At 40.0% G+C, this 15,784-nt stretch overlaps 2 protein-coding genes across 3 annotated transcripts in view; one reads left to right on the forward strand and one right to left on the reverse strand.

Moving 5' to 3' along the window:
* LOC121313947 (nucleolar protein 7-like) overlaps positions 1-10,024 on the forward strand; it is a 28,689-nt gene extending 18,665 nt beyond the window's left edge. Inside the window, exon 7 of the mRNA XM_041246722.1 lies at positions 9,875-10,024. Coding sequence (XP_041102656.1) covers positions 9,875-9,882 — 8 coding nt within the window. The 3' untranslated portion in view covers positions 9,883-10,024. The remainder of the gene's footprint in view (positions 1-9,874) is intronic.
* Positions 10,025-11,569: 1,545 nt separating this feature from the next.
* The window catches only part of LOC121314596 (ran-binding protein 9-like), a 57,918-nt gene continuing 53,703 nt past the window's right edge, over positions 11,570-15,784 (reverse strand). The window contains exons 10-14 of one of the 2 annotated variants that reach the window (XM_041248028.1): positions 15,210-15,357; positions 14,756-14,877; positions 13,693-13,844; positions 12,610-12,721; positions 11,570-11,996 (exon numbers count right to left, since the gene is read on the reverse strand). In XM_041248028.1, coding sequence (XP_041103962.1) covers positions 11,866-11,996; positions 12,610-12,721; positions 13,693-13,844; positions 14,756-14,877; positions 15,210-15,357 — 665 coding nt within the window. In that variant the 3' untranslated portion in view covers positions 11,570-11,865. Of the gene's footprint in view, positions 11,997-12,609; positions 12,722-13,692; positions 13,845-14,755; positions 14,884-15,209; positions 15,358-15,784 lie in introns of both variants that reach the window. The other variant, XM_041248027.1, reaches the window with a different exon arrangement.

A 15,784-nucleotide genomic window follows, 5' to 3' on the forward strand; every position in this document is an offset into this window, starting at 1 on the left:
GATACATATTAATATGTAGAACACAGTAAAACATCACAATCCAAATGCCAAGGGGAGCAATGTCTTCAAAAACAGGAACAGTTTAGTAAATACCAGCAACAAAGTTAGTTCTGCCAGCAACAGATGTTTTTGACAGAATGCTTTAATTCAGCTTGGCAGGAAGTGTTCTGCAGCGCCCAGCACTGTGCAGGGAAACAACAGGGGGCATCAACTTATTGACGTTCAGATTTGCGTTGTTTTACTGTTTTTGAATACTAGTTCTTTTTGACCTGGTTAGTCCAACATTTTTCATTTGTCAAAATTGAAATAGATTTGAGAAATTTGTTACTTACTACAAATACAGCATTGCAAAACATGTTTGTATAAGGTAAACAAGGGTGCACGCTTTAAACAAAAGTTGTTTTAGTCTAAACACAAGTACTGTAATAATATTAATCTGGTTAATAACAGAAAACTCATACAGATGTTAAGCCTGACATGCAGTTTAATATGTTAATTTGAAAATACAGAAAAAATGCTACTTTTATGTAGGAGTTTTAAAGCTGAATTGCTGACTTGTGGCAATGAAATAACAAAATGAAACATCTGTTAAAATATTTACTGCAATCCATCAATAAAATTATTGCAGATGAGTTATTTTTAATAGACTCTTCTCTATTTTTTCCCCTACTACAACAATTTACAGAAGATGTTTTATGGCAAACCACATGCAGAAAACTATTTGACAGTCATTAAGTGCCACAGTAATGCTGCTGCTATATTTTAGTCCCAGTGGTTTCACTCGTTAGAGCTACCTGCCTACAGCATAAAACAGGGCAGGCAATGTTTATTAATGACGATCCACCCTCAGAATGAGACTGCGCCAGCTGTGAGGTGGAGAAAGGGGAGATGGCTTGTTTCAGGGTCAGAGACAAAGGAAAAGCTGAGAAGTTTAAAAAGAGGTGGATTCACAGCCAGACTGTGGTTGCTAACTGAGCGAACATGGAAGAGTGGGAACTGACCTGGGGAGACTTACTTTAACACTGTGCATATACTGCTGCAGTGAACTTTTTTTATATATTTTTTTTTTTGGTTACTTTGGGACTGAACTTAATTTACTTATTGATTCACAACAAGCTTTTTCAACATGTGATAAAATATTTATATATCACACACACACACACACAGCTCTGGAAAAAATTAAGAGACCACTGCAAAATTATCAGTTTCTCTGGTTTTACTATTTATAGGTATGTGTTTGGGTAAAATGAACATTTTTGTTTTATTCTATAAACTACTGACAACATTTCTCCCAAATTCCAAATAAAAATATTGTCATTTAGAGCATTTATTTGCAGAAAATGACAACTGGTCAAAATAACAAAAAAGATGCAGTGTTGTGAGACCTCAAATAATGCAAAGAAAATAAGTTCATATTCATTTTTAAACACAATACTAATGTTTTAACTTAGGAAGAGTTCAGAAATCAATATTTGGTGGAATAACCCTGATTTTCAATCACAGCTTTCATGCGTCTTGGCATGCTCTCCACCAGTCTTTCAAACTGATGTTGGGTGACTATGCCACTCCTGGTGTGAAAATTCAAGCAGCTCGGCTTTGTTTGATGGCTTGTGAGCATCCGTCTTCCTCTTGATCACATTCCAGAGGTTTTCAATGGGGTTCAGGTCTGGAGATTGGGCTGGCCATGACAGGGTCTTGATCTGGTGGTCCTCCATCCACACATTGATTGACCTGGCTGTGTGGCATGGAGCATTGTCCTGCTGGAAAAACCAATCCTCAGAGTTGGGGAACATTGTCAGAGCAGAAGGAAGCAAGTTTTCTTCCAGGACAACCTTGTACTTGGCTTGATTCATGCGTCCTTCACAAAGACAAATCTGCCCGATTCCAGCCTTGCTGAAGCACACCCAGATCATCACCGATCCTCCACCACTTTTCACAGTGGGTGTAAGACACTGTGGCTTTTAGGCCTCTCCAGGTCTCTGTCTAACCATTAGACGACCAGGTGTTGGGCAAAGCTGAAAATTTGACTCATCAGAGAAGATGACCTTGCTCCAGTCCTCTACGGTCCAGTCCTTATGGTCTTTTGCAAACCTCAGCCTGGCTCTTCTTTGCTTCTCATTGATGAAGGGCTTTTTTCTAGCTTTGCACGACTTCAGCCCTGCCCCTAGGAGCCTATTTCGAACCGTCCTCGCTGTGCACTTCACCCCAGCTGCCGTTTGCCATTCTTTTTGTAGGTCACTTGATGTCATCCTACGGTTGCTGAGTGACATTCGAATGAGTTGGTGGTCATCCCGGTCAGTGGAGAGTCGTTTTCGCCGTCTGCCGGTCTGTAGCTTTGTTGTCCCCAATGTGTGCTGCTTGACCTTGTTCTTGTGAACCGCCGTCTTTGAAATTTTAAGGATGGAAGCAACCTGACGCTCACTGTATCCCTCTGCCAGTAAAGCCAGAATTGAACCCTTCTTTTCCTCACTCAAAACTTTCCTTTTCAACTCTTTGTGCATGGTCAATAGTTATTTTTTTATTCCAATTACTTTTGAGGTACTACTAGCACTGTTTTGCCATCCAGCTGGTCGTATTGCAAGAGGATAGTGATGACCACAGGAGTGGTTTTTATACTTTTCCTCGTTAAATAAGATTTGGTTCAGGTGATCCCCTAATCGGTACCTCATTCAGTAGAATGAGTTGTGCCTGTGTTGGAATTCAACAGACACTGGAATGGAATGGCTGCCATACATGTAGAGATGCTGATTTAAGAAAAAATTGGAGTGGTCTCTTAATTTTTTCCAGAGGTGTGTGTGTGTGTGTGTGTGATGTATGTATGTATGTATGTATCTATATCTCTGTATAGACTTTGAATTATATAAAAACCAATCCCATCTAATCTCATTTTGCTTAATGTTAACACCAAAAACCATGGGAAAAACAGCACACAAGTACATTTTCATTAAAAAAAAGCAAGATTTGTGTGTACCGTAAGGTACAAATAGACCTGATGTGTACTTAACCGTGGTACTCTTATCCAGAGGGCTGTTTACTGATAACAGTAATACATGTTACTTTATTCTTTATTAAGGTGCAGATGATTCCCAGAACTTAGATTTGAGTTTAAGTACCCCTTAAGAGTTTGATTGGGGAAATAAAAATGTAGTCAGCGTACTCCAGGGTAGTTCAAATCAGGTTGCTAAATGCTATCTTTCATTTTGATATGACCACTAGATTTTACCATAAAGTTGCCATGTTGGCAACTAAGCTTTTACAGTATATACAACAACATTTTGGTTGTGTAATAAAGGCTTTCACATAACTGTCAGAATCTTCACTGCCCTATTGATCTCGCGCAGCCAATCCTTTTTGTGGAAGCAGACCCTTTCTCTTGTTTCCATAGTAATGCACACCAGCTAGTCAATTTAGGGCAGAACAGTGGAAATTATCATTCCGAATTCATTCTTGTTTGGAAGAGACAGCTACTGCTAACTTACAAGAAAATTAAAAAACGAAAAAAAACTTTAAAAGCAGGTAGATTCCTCTTGCCATAACAAGGTACGAAAGGAGTGTTGACGTGTCTATGCTGCACAGACAGGGTTTAAAATAACTACACAGCTTTTTAAAAAATGCTCCATGTTGCAGGTTATTGAATTTCCCTGACTCGCTTGGTCGATCATCTTCGATGGCACGGGAAAGAAAAAAAAAAATAAACACTCAAAATCTCTTAAATACCCTAAATAAAACGTCAAAGAAACTGAAGTAACAGTCAAATCTATTGCATTTGGAAAGTATACCTCTGGCCAACTCCATAAAAATGACAATATAACCAAAGGAGGAGGAGCTAACAGAGTGTTGGTATTTTAGCCAGTAACTGAAAAATAAAGAAATGCATTCACTTCCCTGGATTTTTGTGTATAGTTGTCTTCCCTGACTGATTAATATAATTCTATTTCTTATTTTGTACATATAATTCACTCATTGGCATTTTATGCACATAGAAAGCTGTTCCCTGGAATCAATTGTATATAGTTCTTCTCCCACAATTTAAAGACACTAAACACCCACTACATGAAAACAAAGCATGCAAAAGCAATGTGTGTGCAACATGTACATGTCTCCTCATATTGTACCAGTTTAAAAATGTTGGCCACCAGGTTTTGAAAGCTAGTGGTCAAATTGCCACCAGCCTACACTGTGATTAGTCGTACCCTGACTCTAAACCTCTATGAACTCGGCTAGTTCAAGAACGTTTGGAAAGACTGCAGTTTGTAAATGTTATTCTTACTATGCACTCACAATGGTGGTTAGATTAAAGTAGCTTAGAACAATTAGTCTCCACTAAGAGAACACCCCTCGGCAAGCAAGCAAAGTGTTCTTATAGACGAAGTGGTCTTTAAGACAGTTAACCGCAGAAACAATATGAATCAATAAATGATTGACATGTGCATCAACATATGAAATAAACAGAATAAGAGACAAGCAAATTGGCAAGTATGTTAATAAAGTAACAGAAAAACTAACGTTAATAAACAAACTGTCAAGCTAAATTAACACAACACCCCAACATGTTACAAAGTGCAGCAGCAGCTCTACATTAATTATGAATACCTGTACAGGAGCAATATTCAAGACATGCACAACATTGTTTAACAGAATGGTGAAGCAACTCATCAGAACGATAAACACCAAATTGCTCAGCGACTTGTGTCCAATTCAGGTTTTTTTTTTCAGGCGCTCGAACAATTTCCACATTTGTTACAAGAGAACCAGCAGCACTTTGACATTTGTTCAGATGGCATTTTGTAGCGATGAGGTGCACTTGTGGAAAACAATACAAAACGAGGCAATGATGGCAGTTCTGGAAAGACTGAATAAATCAATTAGTGTGCCTCTAGACACACGATGACAAGTCACATTTGAAAAGATTGGATAAACCATTTGAATTTAAGTTTGATGATGATGAGTTATCAGGTTACAAAACAGTACTGTATCAATTGTGAACAAATTGCTAGCTGTGCCAAAAAGGTGTTCTTTTAAGCGAAGCTCCTGTTCCTTTTTAGGTGGAGCATTTACAATAGGAAAAATCTGTTTCACCACAAGGGTGTTCTCTTAGGAAGTGTTATCTGGGGAAGTGTTCCTACACACAGGGACTACTGTACCAGTGTGGATGCTTTTCAACAGATGAAGTGATTTAGCAGGTTGTTTCTGGGTGTAGACAGCAATCTTCATTTTGAACCAACCATTTCATTCAGTCACAGCACACCTTCTGTCTGCTATGTTACACGCATAAGACACCTAAAAGCACAGACCTGGGGATTTCCAGTGATGTGTTCAGTGTGTGCACGTGGTACTCCTAGCAGGAAATACGATCGCCTGAAGTTAAGCCCCTCATCATGTGACAGAGTTCACAGCTTAGGTTTCATTTTGAGTCCATTGCTCTTGTCAGACATAGTTGAGGGCAAATAAATTCTTTAAAAAAATAAATAAATAAATAAATAAAAGGTACATGCATAAAACAAAATCAGGGCGACCAGGGCAGGTACTGTAGTTCAGACACCGAGCATGCGCACGATGCATGGCTCAGGTCTCGCCGTGTCGTAAATGCCGTATTGATGTCGTAAAGTCGAAGCAGGGTAATAATGCAAGAGACGTAAGTGCGGTGCATCGTAAATCAAAGTGTCTTAAGTCTTGGATCGCCCGTGCAGATTTTCAGTTTGTATATTTCAGTGTGGTAATGTCACCATAATAAGTTGAGATATGTTTAACTTATGCATTTCCCCATAGGAATCACCTGAAGCCCCAGTTGAACACCAAACCATTTGAATTGCCTAAAGCTTTATCTAGCTCTGACCCAGTTGAATCGCAAGCATTTTATGATGCAGCGTACCTTCAGATGCTCGCCATTCTTTAACCCTGTGCTAAAACACTGAAGCTATTTATGCCTTTTTCAGCTCCGATTCTAATTTTACATTCATTATACTTCACCTGCCACCAAAACCTGGAAGGCTGTTTTTCACTGGTTTAAGAGTCTCTCAATCTCTCTCAGCCTGTGAGCAAAGAGCAAGGAGCAGTGAACTGTGCAAGTGCTGAACTGTATTAGTAACTTTAAATTAGTTTAAATATATAAATAAATTTGTTTTCTATGTAAGTTTGTTTTAATAACTTTTAGTCAGCATGTACACCCGGGGATGGGCTCCCACTAGGGTGGTACAGGGGGGCTGACTCGGAGACGTGGGTTCAGGTGTATACCAGACCCCGATGTCTCCGTAGAGGATGTGTTGTTGGCGGTGGGAAAGTCAGTCGGGTTTGGTAATATTAAATTTGCCTCACGAATGAACAAAGGAATAGTTGTTTTCCTGAGTCAAGAAATTCTGGTCAGTAAAATTGTGGAAGGAGGGTTTGTTATAAATGGTTAATTTATTTCAGTCATGTCCCTATCTACACCTTTGACTAAAGTTATTCTTTCAAATATACCCCCGTTTATTGATAACGCCGTAGTTGCGAAAACGCTGTCTCGATATAGCAAAATAATGTCGCCTTTTAAACAAATACTACTTGGATGCAAGGCACCAGAAATTAAACATGTAACGTCTTTCAGAAGGCAGGTTTTTGTGCTTCTGAACGACCCTGATTTTGTTTTAAATGTTGCATGGCGTTTTAATATTGAAGGTAGGGACTATGTAATGTTTGCAAGCACAAACAAAATGTTTTCGTTGTGGGGTAAAAGGGGCATCTCAAACACTCATGCCCACGGTCAAACGCAGATGCAGGTCCGAGTGGTAATAGTGATGCTAACGGGGAGGGGGCCGAAGTGGTTCAGAGAGTGCAGGTGGAAGAGACAGAGCGACCAGAACCAGGAGACTCAGCCCAGCAACAGCCTGCCAGCAGCGAATCTACAGCCGAGCCAGAGGCTGCTACAACATTGGCTAATGCTAACCAGGAGAGCGAGTTCAACGTGGTGGAGAAGAAACGGCGGCCCGCTGGTCCCGCTTCTCAGGTTCAGGTATTTTTCTGCTCTGCAAATGTTGTACTCAGGAAAGCAACTTTAGTTGAATTTGATAAAAAAAAAAAAAAAAAAAAAAGATTGACAGAAAATGCATACGAGTTCAGTGAGGAAAATGTTGACATCTTCTAATCAATTTTAATGGCTAATTTTACCTGGAATATTTATACGTTTATGTTTTTATTCATTCTATTGTTGAGCAATCTATTTTTACCAATGAAGAAAATTATTTCAGGATCTTTTAACACAAATGGGGGTTGAGATTTTAATTTGCACTAGCCAGTCTCACTGGCAGTCTGAGTGGGGGGGTGACTGTGTTTTAAGTCATGGCTCAAATGTCAGTGCAGGGGTGGCTGTTTTATTTTCTCCAGGTTTTTAGGTAGAAATTTTAGCAATAAATGAAATTGTTCAAGGAAGATCTTTAGTTTTAATTAGTTTTATTAATATTTATGCTCCTAATGTTGGGAGGGAGCGGATTTTATTTTTTAAAAAGTTGAGTCAGGTGTTGGGACAATGTGACACTGGTCATGTCCTCATACTGGGAGGAGATTTTAACTGCACTATGGATTTTAACAATGCTAGAAACCACAAGGAGCCAAATCCCCAATCTGTTAGAGAGCTGGCCACTGTATTAAACACTTTTGACCTGGTTGACAGCTGGAGGAATTTTCATCCCACTAGCAAACAATACACATGGATTAAAGTCAATCAGAATCAGCTGTCAGGGGCATGTTTGGACCGGTTTTACACACTAAAGCATCACACAAATAAATTCATTAGATGCAGTATCTCACCCAACTCTATTTCCGATCATCACTTTGTATCTGCTACTATCTCTTTACCCACCAAAACACATTCAAAGTCATACTGGCACTTTAACACAAAACTACTGTTAGACAAACAATTCACCAATTATTTTAAATTATTTTGGCAGAATTGGAGAAAAGAAAAAAATAAGTATGCCAGTTTGAGGCATTGGTGGGATATCGGAAAGGTCCAAATTAAAGTGTTTTGTCAGCAATACACCCAGAGTGTCACCAGGTTGGTAGATGCAGTGGTCAGCGAGTTAGTGAGATTGTGGAGTTTGAGAGGCAGTCAGATGTTCAGCACAGTGAGGAGGCGTACCAGGGCCTGTAGGAGAGACGGCAGCGCCTGGGCAGCTTGCTGGAGGAGAAGGTGAAGGGCTCCCTGCTCAGAGCCCGTTTCACTGAGCTTACAGACATGGACGCTCCTATAGCCGCCTTCTTCAGCTTGGAGAGGAAGACAGTGGAACGCAAGCAGATGAGCTGTCTGAGGCTGCCCTGTGGGAGAGAGGTCTCCAGCCCTGCGGAGCTCAGGCATGCGGCAATGGATTTCTACAGTGGTCTCTTTAAGGCTGAGAACTGTGACCTGGGAGAGATGGAGCGACTGCATCGGGCTCCCCAGTCTGAGTGACGAGGAGTGGCGCAGGCTGGACACCCCGCTGATCTTCCAGAAGAAGCTTCCAAAGAAGCGTTCATGCAACAGAACTGGGAGGGATTGCTGAATAAAGTGAAAGGGAGGCTGCAGAGCTGGCAGTGGCTCCTTTCACGACTCTCTTTTAGGGGGAGGGTCCTCGTTATTAACAATCTGGTGGCATCTATGCTCTGGCATAGGCTGGTGTGTCTGGATCCTCCCCTGGGTCTGTTAAATGAGATTCAGAAGTGTCTGGTCCAGTTTTTTTGGAGTGGGCATCACTGGGTGTCCTGTACCTACCCCGTGAGGAAGGGGGACAGGGCCTGATTGATATCCCCAGCAGGGTGGCAGTGTTTAGGCTACAGGCTGCCCAGAAGCTGCTCTATGCCCCAGAGCTGAGCTGGAGAGACCTGGCTCACTCACTACTGCACAGGACGGGAGGGTTGAGGCTTGTCAAGCACCTGTTTTTAATACCCCCTGAACAGCTCAATGATAGTGGGCTAGTTAGTTTTTATAAAAACCTGCTGAACGCATGGAGGATTTTAAAAAACACTAGATCAGAAGAGTCGCTGTGCACTAAATAGGTTTTGGAAGAGGCTCTGTTTTTTAATCCAAATTTTTAAATGTGAAAGTTTTAATTCTGCACATATGTCTTCAGTGTTTTATAAAGCAGGTTTTACTAAGCTTGGCCAGCTAATTGATTTTAGTCTGTTTAAATGGAAAGCCAGTAGGCAGTTACATCACTACAGATCAAATCAGTGCGGTTTGTAGAAAAGATCCTGAGTGATTTACAGGCCTCTCTTATTCCAGCTATGTCCCAATTTTTGACTAGTCTTATCAGAGTGCTTGGTTCCAGAGCGGGAGCCCCTGTTCCCCACAGTGCTAGTCTCCCCCTCAGTGCCAGAGGAGGAGGAATCACCTGGCAAAATACTGCTGTTGAAGAAAGTAGCAGAGGTGGCTTTCCATATGGCAGAGAAAAAGCAGCTGTATGAAATGTGTATTAAAAAACGTTATTATAAAATCAGCTGAAGGACCTGGGGGACACTAAGTGTTGAGCTCACCTCAGTGTTCCTGTGACAGAAATACAATGAGTTCTGGTGTTAAATCTCCCTCCCTACCTGTGAGGGCGCTAAAGAACGAGAGGAGAAGTATCTGGAAGGGCTGGCTTTGTTTCCGGGACCGGGAAGTCGGTCAGCCTGGAAGGAAGCGAGACTCTGTTGTAAGACTGTATTGACCTGAAAGGTAAACGAGGGGCAGCTGCAAGTAATAAGGCAGCTGCAACCGTTTACCTAGATGTCATGTGGGAGTATATATAGGGGCTAGGGTAACACTGATCTTTTCCTTCATTTGGATAAAACTTTTGGAGAGAGAAGGAGCGAGAGAGGAACTTGCAGTGTTTTGTGATATACGTGTTGTGTTTGTTATTAACTGTCTGTGTTTGTTTCACTGTAGACAGTTAAAGCACTACCCCGGAGCTGTCACAAAGGGTCAGCACTGTCTGGAGCACCCCTGCACACCACCATATCCGTGTTTTCACCACCCACCCAGGACTGGTGACCGTCTGTTTGTCTTTGTTCGGGACTGTGCCCTATTTCTGTTATCCCCGAGCTTTACACATCGTTGTGTACTGCCGGGGATTTATTTATTTTTCGGTCAACAGACCTGGAAAAGCAATAAAGCACTTTTCACTGGATTATCGTTGTCTGCCTGTCACTCCTGCATTGCATCACCGCTACACCCGTTTCCCCTACCAACCACTTTGCCACAGTTCCTGACGATGAATCCTGTCTGGAGAGTTTTATATAAACTACCCCTGCCCAAGCACTGTGGAGACCTGCAGTGGAGAATGCTGCACGGAATTATAGCCACAAACTGGTACCTGAGCCGTGTGGAGCCAGGGGTCAGTGATCAGTGCCCCTTCTGTTCTGCAGTGGAGACAGTTTCCCACCTGTTTTCAGATTGCCCCCGGCTGCAGCCTTTGTTTAGTTATTTAGAAAACCTGCTGGCTTCCTTGGGAGTTTTTACAAAACAACTCTTTGTTTTTAACATTGAATATTTTAAAACAAAGAAACAAGTGCTCACTGCTCAACTTTGTACTGGGTCAAGCGAAATTGGCCATTTTAAAATCCCGAAAGAGCAAGATTTTAGCCACTGGTTTTAATAATGCTGTAAGCATTTTTAGAATCCTGATGGTCTCCAGGATTAAGAGTGATTTTTATTATTATCAAATGGTGCAGGACTTGGACAGTAAAGAGCGTTGGTGCATTGGAGATTGGTTGTGCGACGTGAGCGAGGAGGGGGAGCTCATTGTGTTCCTATAAAGGTTAAAAAAAGTGATCTGAATGGACCGTGATAGTGTTGCTATTGTTTTGAAATTGTTCCTTTGTGGCTAGATGTGTTTTTTGTTATTTTTTTGGATACAATAAAGGGATTTTAAAACTCTCTCTCTCATGGTTTGTTTAAATTGTATATTTTAATAGCTGATTAGTGTTTCATACACCTTTTTTACTACAGTATAGAACTCATTCAAGCAAAATGCAGGGTATATTAAGTTTAAATTAAGACACTATAGATGTTGATTTCCTGACTAAATATTTGGTTTTTAATATAAATAAGTTCATTACCACACAATGTTAACAAATACTTAATACTGTTATTTTACAACAGTGAGTGTACAATGTAACGGTCTGCAGGTTTGAATCAGGTGGAAAAAATAAAGCTACTGGGATAACAGGCATGGAAAAAGACCAGTGGTGATGGATGTTTGCAATCAGCTCCTGAGTAATTCAAGTTTACAGGACAAGCTTTGGGGGAAGAAAGAAAGAAAAAAAAACATTCTGTCAATCAAAGCCATATTTCAAACTTGTATCAGGTGCTTGAGCTTATTGTATGAAATAATGCAAGATGGAAATTGTCCAATTTTATAAAACTGATGTCACCCACATGCTAGCAAAACATAGAAGACATATACAGATTGTTTTTTCACAAAATAAACATGTTTTTATAATAAAAAGGAGGTTCTCTTTCTATTATTTTTTTGGTTTCCTTCATTTTTGTAGCTAAATATGACTTGTTAATTTTTGTAATAATTATATATATAATATATATATATATATATATATATATTTTTATATCAAAATCAGACTTTTACTCCTAACAGGGATGTCAATGATGGGTTTAAACATTTTTTGAGTATATATTAAACTGCTATATTTCCAAATGGGAACAAATCAAGTTTGCATATAGGAAGTTAGGAGGGGGAAATATATGATTTGCACCATGCCTTGTAAAACTAGGAAGTAGAACCTGTCCCCAGTAGGTTACTAATTAGAAAAAATACATTTCTTCTCATATAGAGATTTTTCTTTCTCTCTTTAAATGTTCTTAATGTTGGATCACCCATGATAATGGAGAGTGCCAGTGAGGTGGTCCAGGATACACAGCTAGTGCAAATAGTCTTCTACTGCAGCAAAAGCACATGAGCCACTCCCTGATCTAGCCATCAGCCCCAAACACTGTGTGGCCTGACCCATTGCCTGAGCCAGAGGAGGCTGCTTTGGTAGGTTGTGTGTCTCTGAAAGTACAACAAAATAACACTTATTAGTATGAGTATGCCTCTATGCAGTATCTGTTAGGAAAAAACATTGCCAGTCAGTGACTGGTCACTAAATATTTTACCAGTCAATACAAAATGTCATTGTCGTTTGCCTGACACTTGTCCACTCAAAGTGATACACATACAATTAATTAAGGAGAAATAATAGGCCTGTGTGAAAAATGAAAAAACTAATTCTAATAATAATCTGCTTTCAAAAGATGTTGAAATACTTATTTTTTAACATTCATAATTCACTTCAGAATTTAAAATTCAAATATTTTACAAAACAGTTATTGGTGTAACTTAAAACTACAGGTATAATATCAGCATGAATGAAAACATTTTGTATTGAAAAGATAGGAGGTAAGCAAATTTTCATAAGACATGACTGTAGAAGTAAAGTTTCATGCATCACTGTATGAAACCCCTCAAAGCAGAACCTGTTGACTTTCTTACTAATCACACCCACTGAAAGCCTGGACACTTTTGACCGGATAGAAGTGCTTCACTCAGCTTTATGGCTGTAAATCCCATGGTACATAAAAACAAGCAATACAATCACAGTAATACAAATCCCATAGAGGCCTACCTAATATTGCACTATTGAGTGCTGAGCAGACTGGTTCTCTCTGTATTGAGTCAAGCTGATATCCAACTGGGCTGTTCCAAGGGTCTGAGTAGGCGAGTAAACTAAAAGCGTCCTGCAAAAAGAGCCAAAGTAACAATTATGAAAGTATTTCATACTTGCGTCGATCCAAGTCCTACTAGGAGAGCTTAAAAGTTGGAATAAATACTTTTTTTTCACAGTTACATGGGGTTAGATGGGAGACTTCCTTAGAAAAGAGGTCTGGATCTTAACCATTTTGTAAAGCAGACAGAACCTTTGTTCTACATCACAGCAGAAGTACATGGCTAGCATAAAGTTGCTTGGGGCATAACACATGCGGTGGCTTATCTTGAAGACAGAGTGCTGAATAGGGTGCTGGTGCTGACAGTATAAGCCCTCGGAAACACAATGACTAAAAAAATGCACGAAAGGATGCTTTTGAAGCCCATATAACACAGTTAATTAACCTAGTGATATGTACAAAACAAGCACCACACGTGCATTTTTATTGCATCATTATGTTCCCCACAGCTTCTTCTGTGCCAGTACTAAAATTCAGCATTCTGCACTGGCTAGATAAGATGTTTGGCTATACCCCAAGCCAAGTTACAAACTTGAAGATTAAAGCTAATCTGAGTCTGTAAATTTGGTGTTGCACTGTAGAAGGAAGTTATGTATGGTTTCACAAAGATCCATCTGGTCACCCCGTTCGCTTCCCCTATACAACCAGAGTGTGACAAATTGTGGTATTATGTGCATTGGATGTCTAGCCACAGAAGGCCAAGGTAAGACAGCCTAGTGCAATTTTCAGTGCAACACTTCTATATAAAAAAATAGATAAATACAAATATCACAAATACAACATTAGTGCACCAACACACAATTTCCAGGATTAGAACCAGAAACTGAATGTCAGTCTCCCTTTCTTTTTCCCCCCCAAGAGAGAGAGAAAGGGGGGATAACAAATACTTAAAGAACCACATTAGAAGGTAATAGTGTTTCCTGAACAGCTGTGCCAGCATGCATCAAATATATTCCATGTTGGTGCAATCACCAAGTGCCAACCTTCAACATCTTTTTATTGGTGGAGTTTTTGCCGCATTCTCTCCTCAGCTGCTCGCTCATGGCCTGCAGCTCCCGTCCAAAGTGGATCATTCGCTCGATGGCAGCCTGGCTTCCTCCGCACAGCTGGCGACGCAACTGAGTGGAATCTATGTCTGTGGGCAACAAAACAGCAAGCAATTAGCTTCACTTGTGTAAACTAATGTTTCAAAATACCATGTAATTGCAATGACATGAATTGTAGCGTGCAAACCCCTGGCCCACAACAATTTATATTTGAAATCTCTGAGTGAAGGTTCTCCAATGTACAGTAATTTAAAGAAAAAAATAAATTAAGTCCACATTTGTTATGTTCTGAACACCATTAAGAATAGCAGTAAATTGGAAGGGCGGTTATGGTCTTTATTTATTTCAGACTTTGGTTTATAGTGGCCACACGCACAGATGGTTACTTATTTTTTATGTCAATAACATCTTCTACCACAGCTGTGAATTCAGAATACTATGGAAACAGATGGTCGAATATATGGGAAGATACCGCCATATTCAATAAGTTAGATGAAATAAAGTTAATACCAATTCCCATGACAATTAGATAAGCAGTTCTTGAGATACATGGAAAAATGTAAGTGACATACAGATGGATCCCCATATAACCCTAGGCTCTAATACTCTCAATAACTTATGCTAAATTATGTTAATACCAAGTTTCATGACAATTGGGAAGCAGCTCCAGATGCATGGACATAAAATTGGCATGACCGCCTCCACTGTATTCCAGTGTGGGATACAAATGCCAGTGTGCTGACTAAAATATCAGTTCTTGTTTTAGGTCTTTGTGTATTTCTTCCAAGCATACAGATTAAAAAACAAACAAACAACTCTGGTTTCAAGAGACACCGCCAATCACGCTTTCCGTCAAGAGAGTAAAAAAAGCATCCAGTATGTCCTGAACTCTTTCATAATGTCAAAACAATAAGGAGTCAGGATCAACTCTCACTCATTGTCAATGTTTGTATATTTCTTTTTTGTTTTTCTTTTTGCAATATAACAAATCTCTTTGTACCCATTTCCGCTTCACATTCCTCCATTTCATGATCATGCTTGGAGCTGCCATTCAGGAAGCCATTGGATGATAATTCTGACACTCCGTTGCTACAGCGATCTGTCTCCATGTCAACATCATTGCTAGAACTAATAAAAAGAACAGACTTGAGAAACAGACTTATGTTTAGGGCAAACGTTTAATGCAGTAACCATATCCACTCTTCGCCGACTTCCAAGTTGGGGATGCCACCTCTGCATAATCAAAGTGAACAGACAGCTAGCCAGAGACAAGGCTAGGTATAAGATTCATATTCTGGAATGTGAGATTCTCCTCCTGTTACTTAAAATCAAGCTCTATTAAAAGTCAGAGACAACACCCAGTCTCCTCCCATTTGTAATTCTATTCTGCTTTGGAGGGAGATCTCTTTAGGTTTGATGGAATTCAGCTCATACTATCCTCCTGCATAGCTTACCTGGTGTAGCTGTTGGGTTGCTGGGATCTTGTATTGTTTATGCTGTTTAGGTCTGGTGTTGTTAAGCAGGAGGGCTGGTGTTTGTGGCAGTGAGACTGATTTGGTGCATTGTTGGAAATCACTCCGTTACTGCAGTTGCTGTCAAAACCTGTCAAAGGCAAGAGAAGGAATGCATCACTAAACAGCACAGCCGATGGTGTGTTTAAAAGTAGTACAGCTCAAAGTTAAGGATAGACTATTAGAAGGGGTTTTCACACAAGTTTCCTTGAAGCTGGTTACTTTTTTCATTAGAAATGTTGATTTCCCTGGGGGAAATGATATATCAGATAAACAGTAGCAAAATAAAAGTATTATATGGCCACAAGTCAATTTTTTTTTTGCTTTTTTTTTTAATGGAACTGAGAATATTGTAGAATACAGCTGTGTACCAAATATCAAGGCCGGGCTAGAAACTAACAAACTAACAAATGGTGGTATTAGTCCTAAATACTAGCACCTTTTGAAACTGAAAGTCCTTATGTGACGTTCCTGAGTCTAAATCAACAACAGCTGTTTGGGGGGTCCCTAAAATCGTA

The sequence above is a fragment of the Polyodon spathula genome, chromosome 4, assembly GCF_017654505.1.
Source record: "Polyodon spathula isolate WHYD16114869_AA chromosome 4, ASM1765450v1, whole genome shotgun sequence".
Classification (NCBI taxonomy): domain Eukaryota; kingdom Metazoa; phylum Chordata; class Actinopteri; order Acipenseriformes; family Polyodontidae; genus Polyodon; species Polyodon spathula.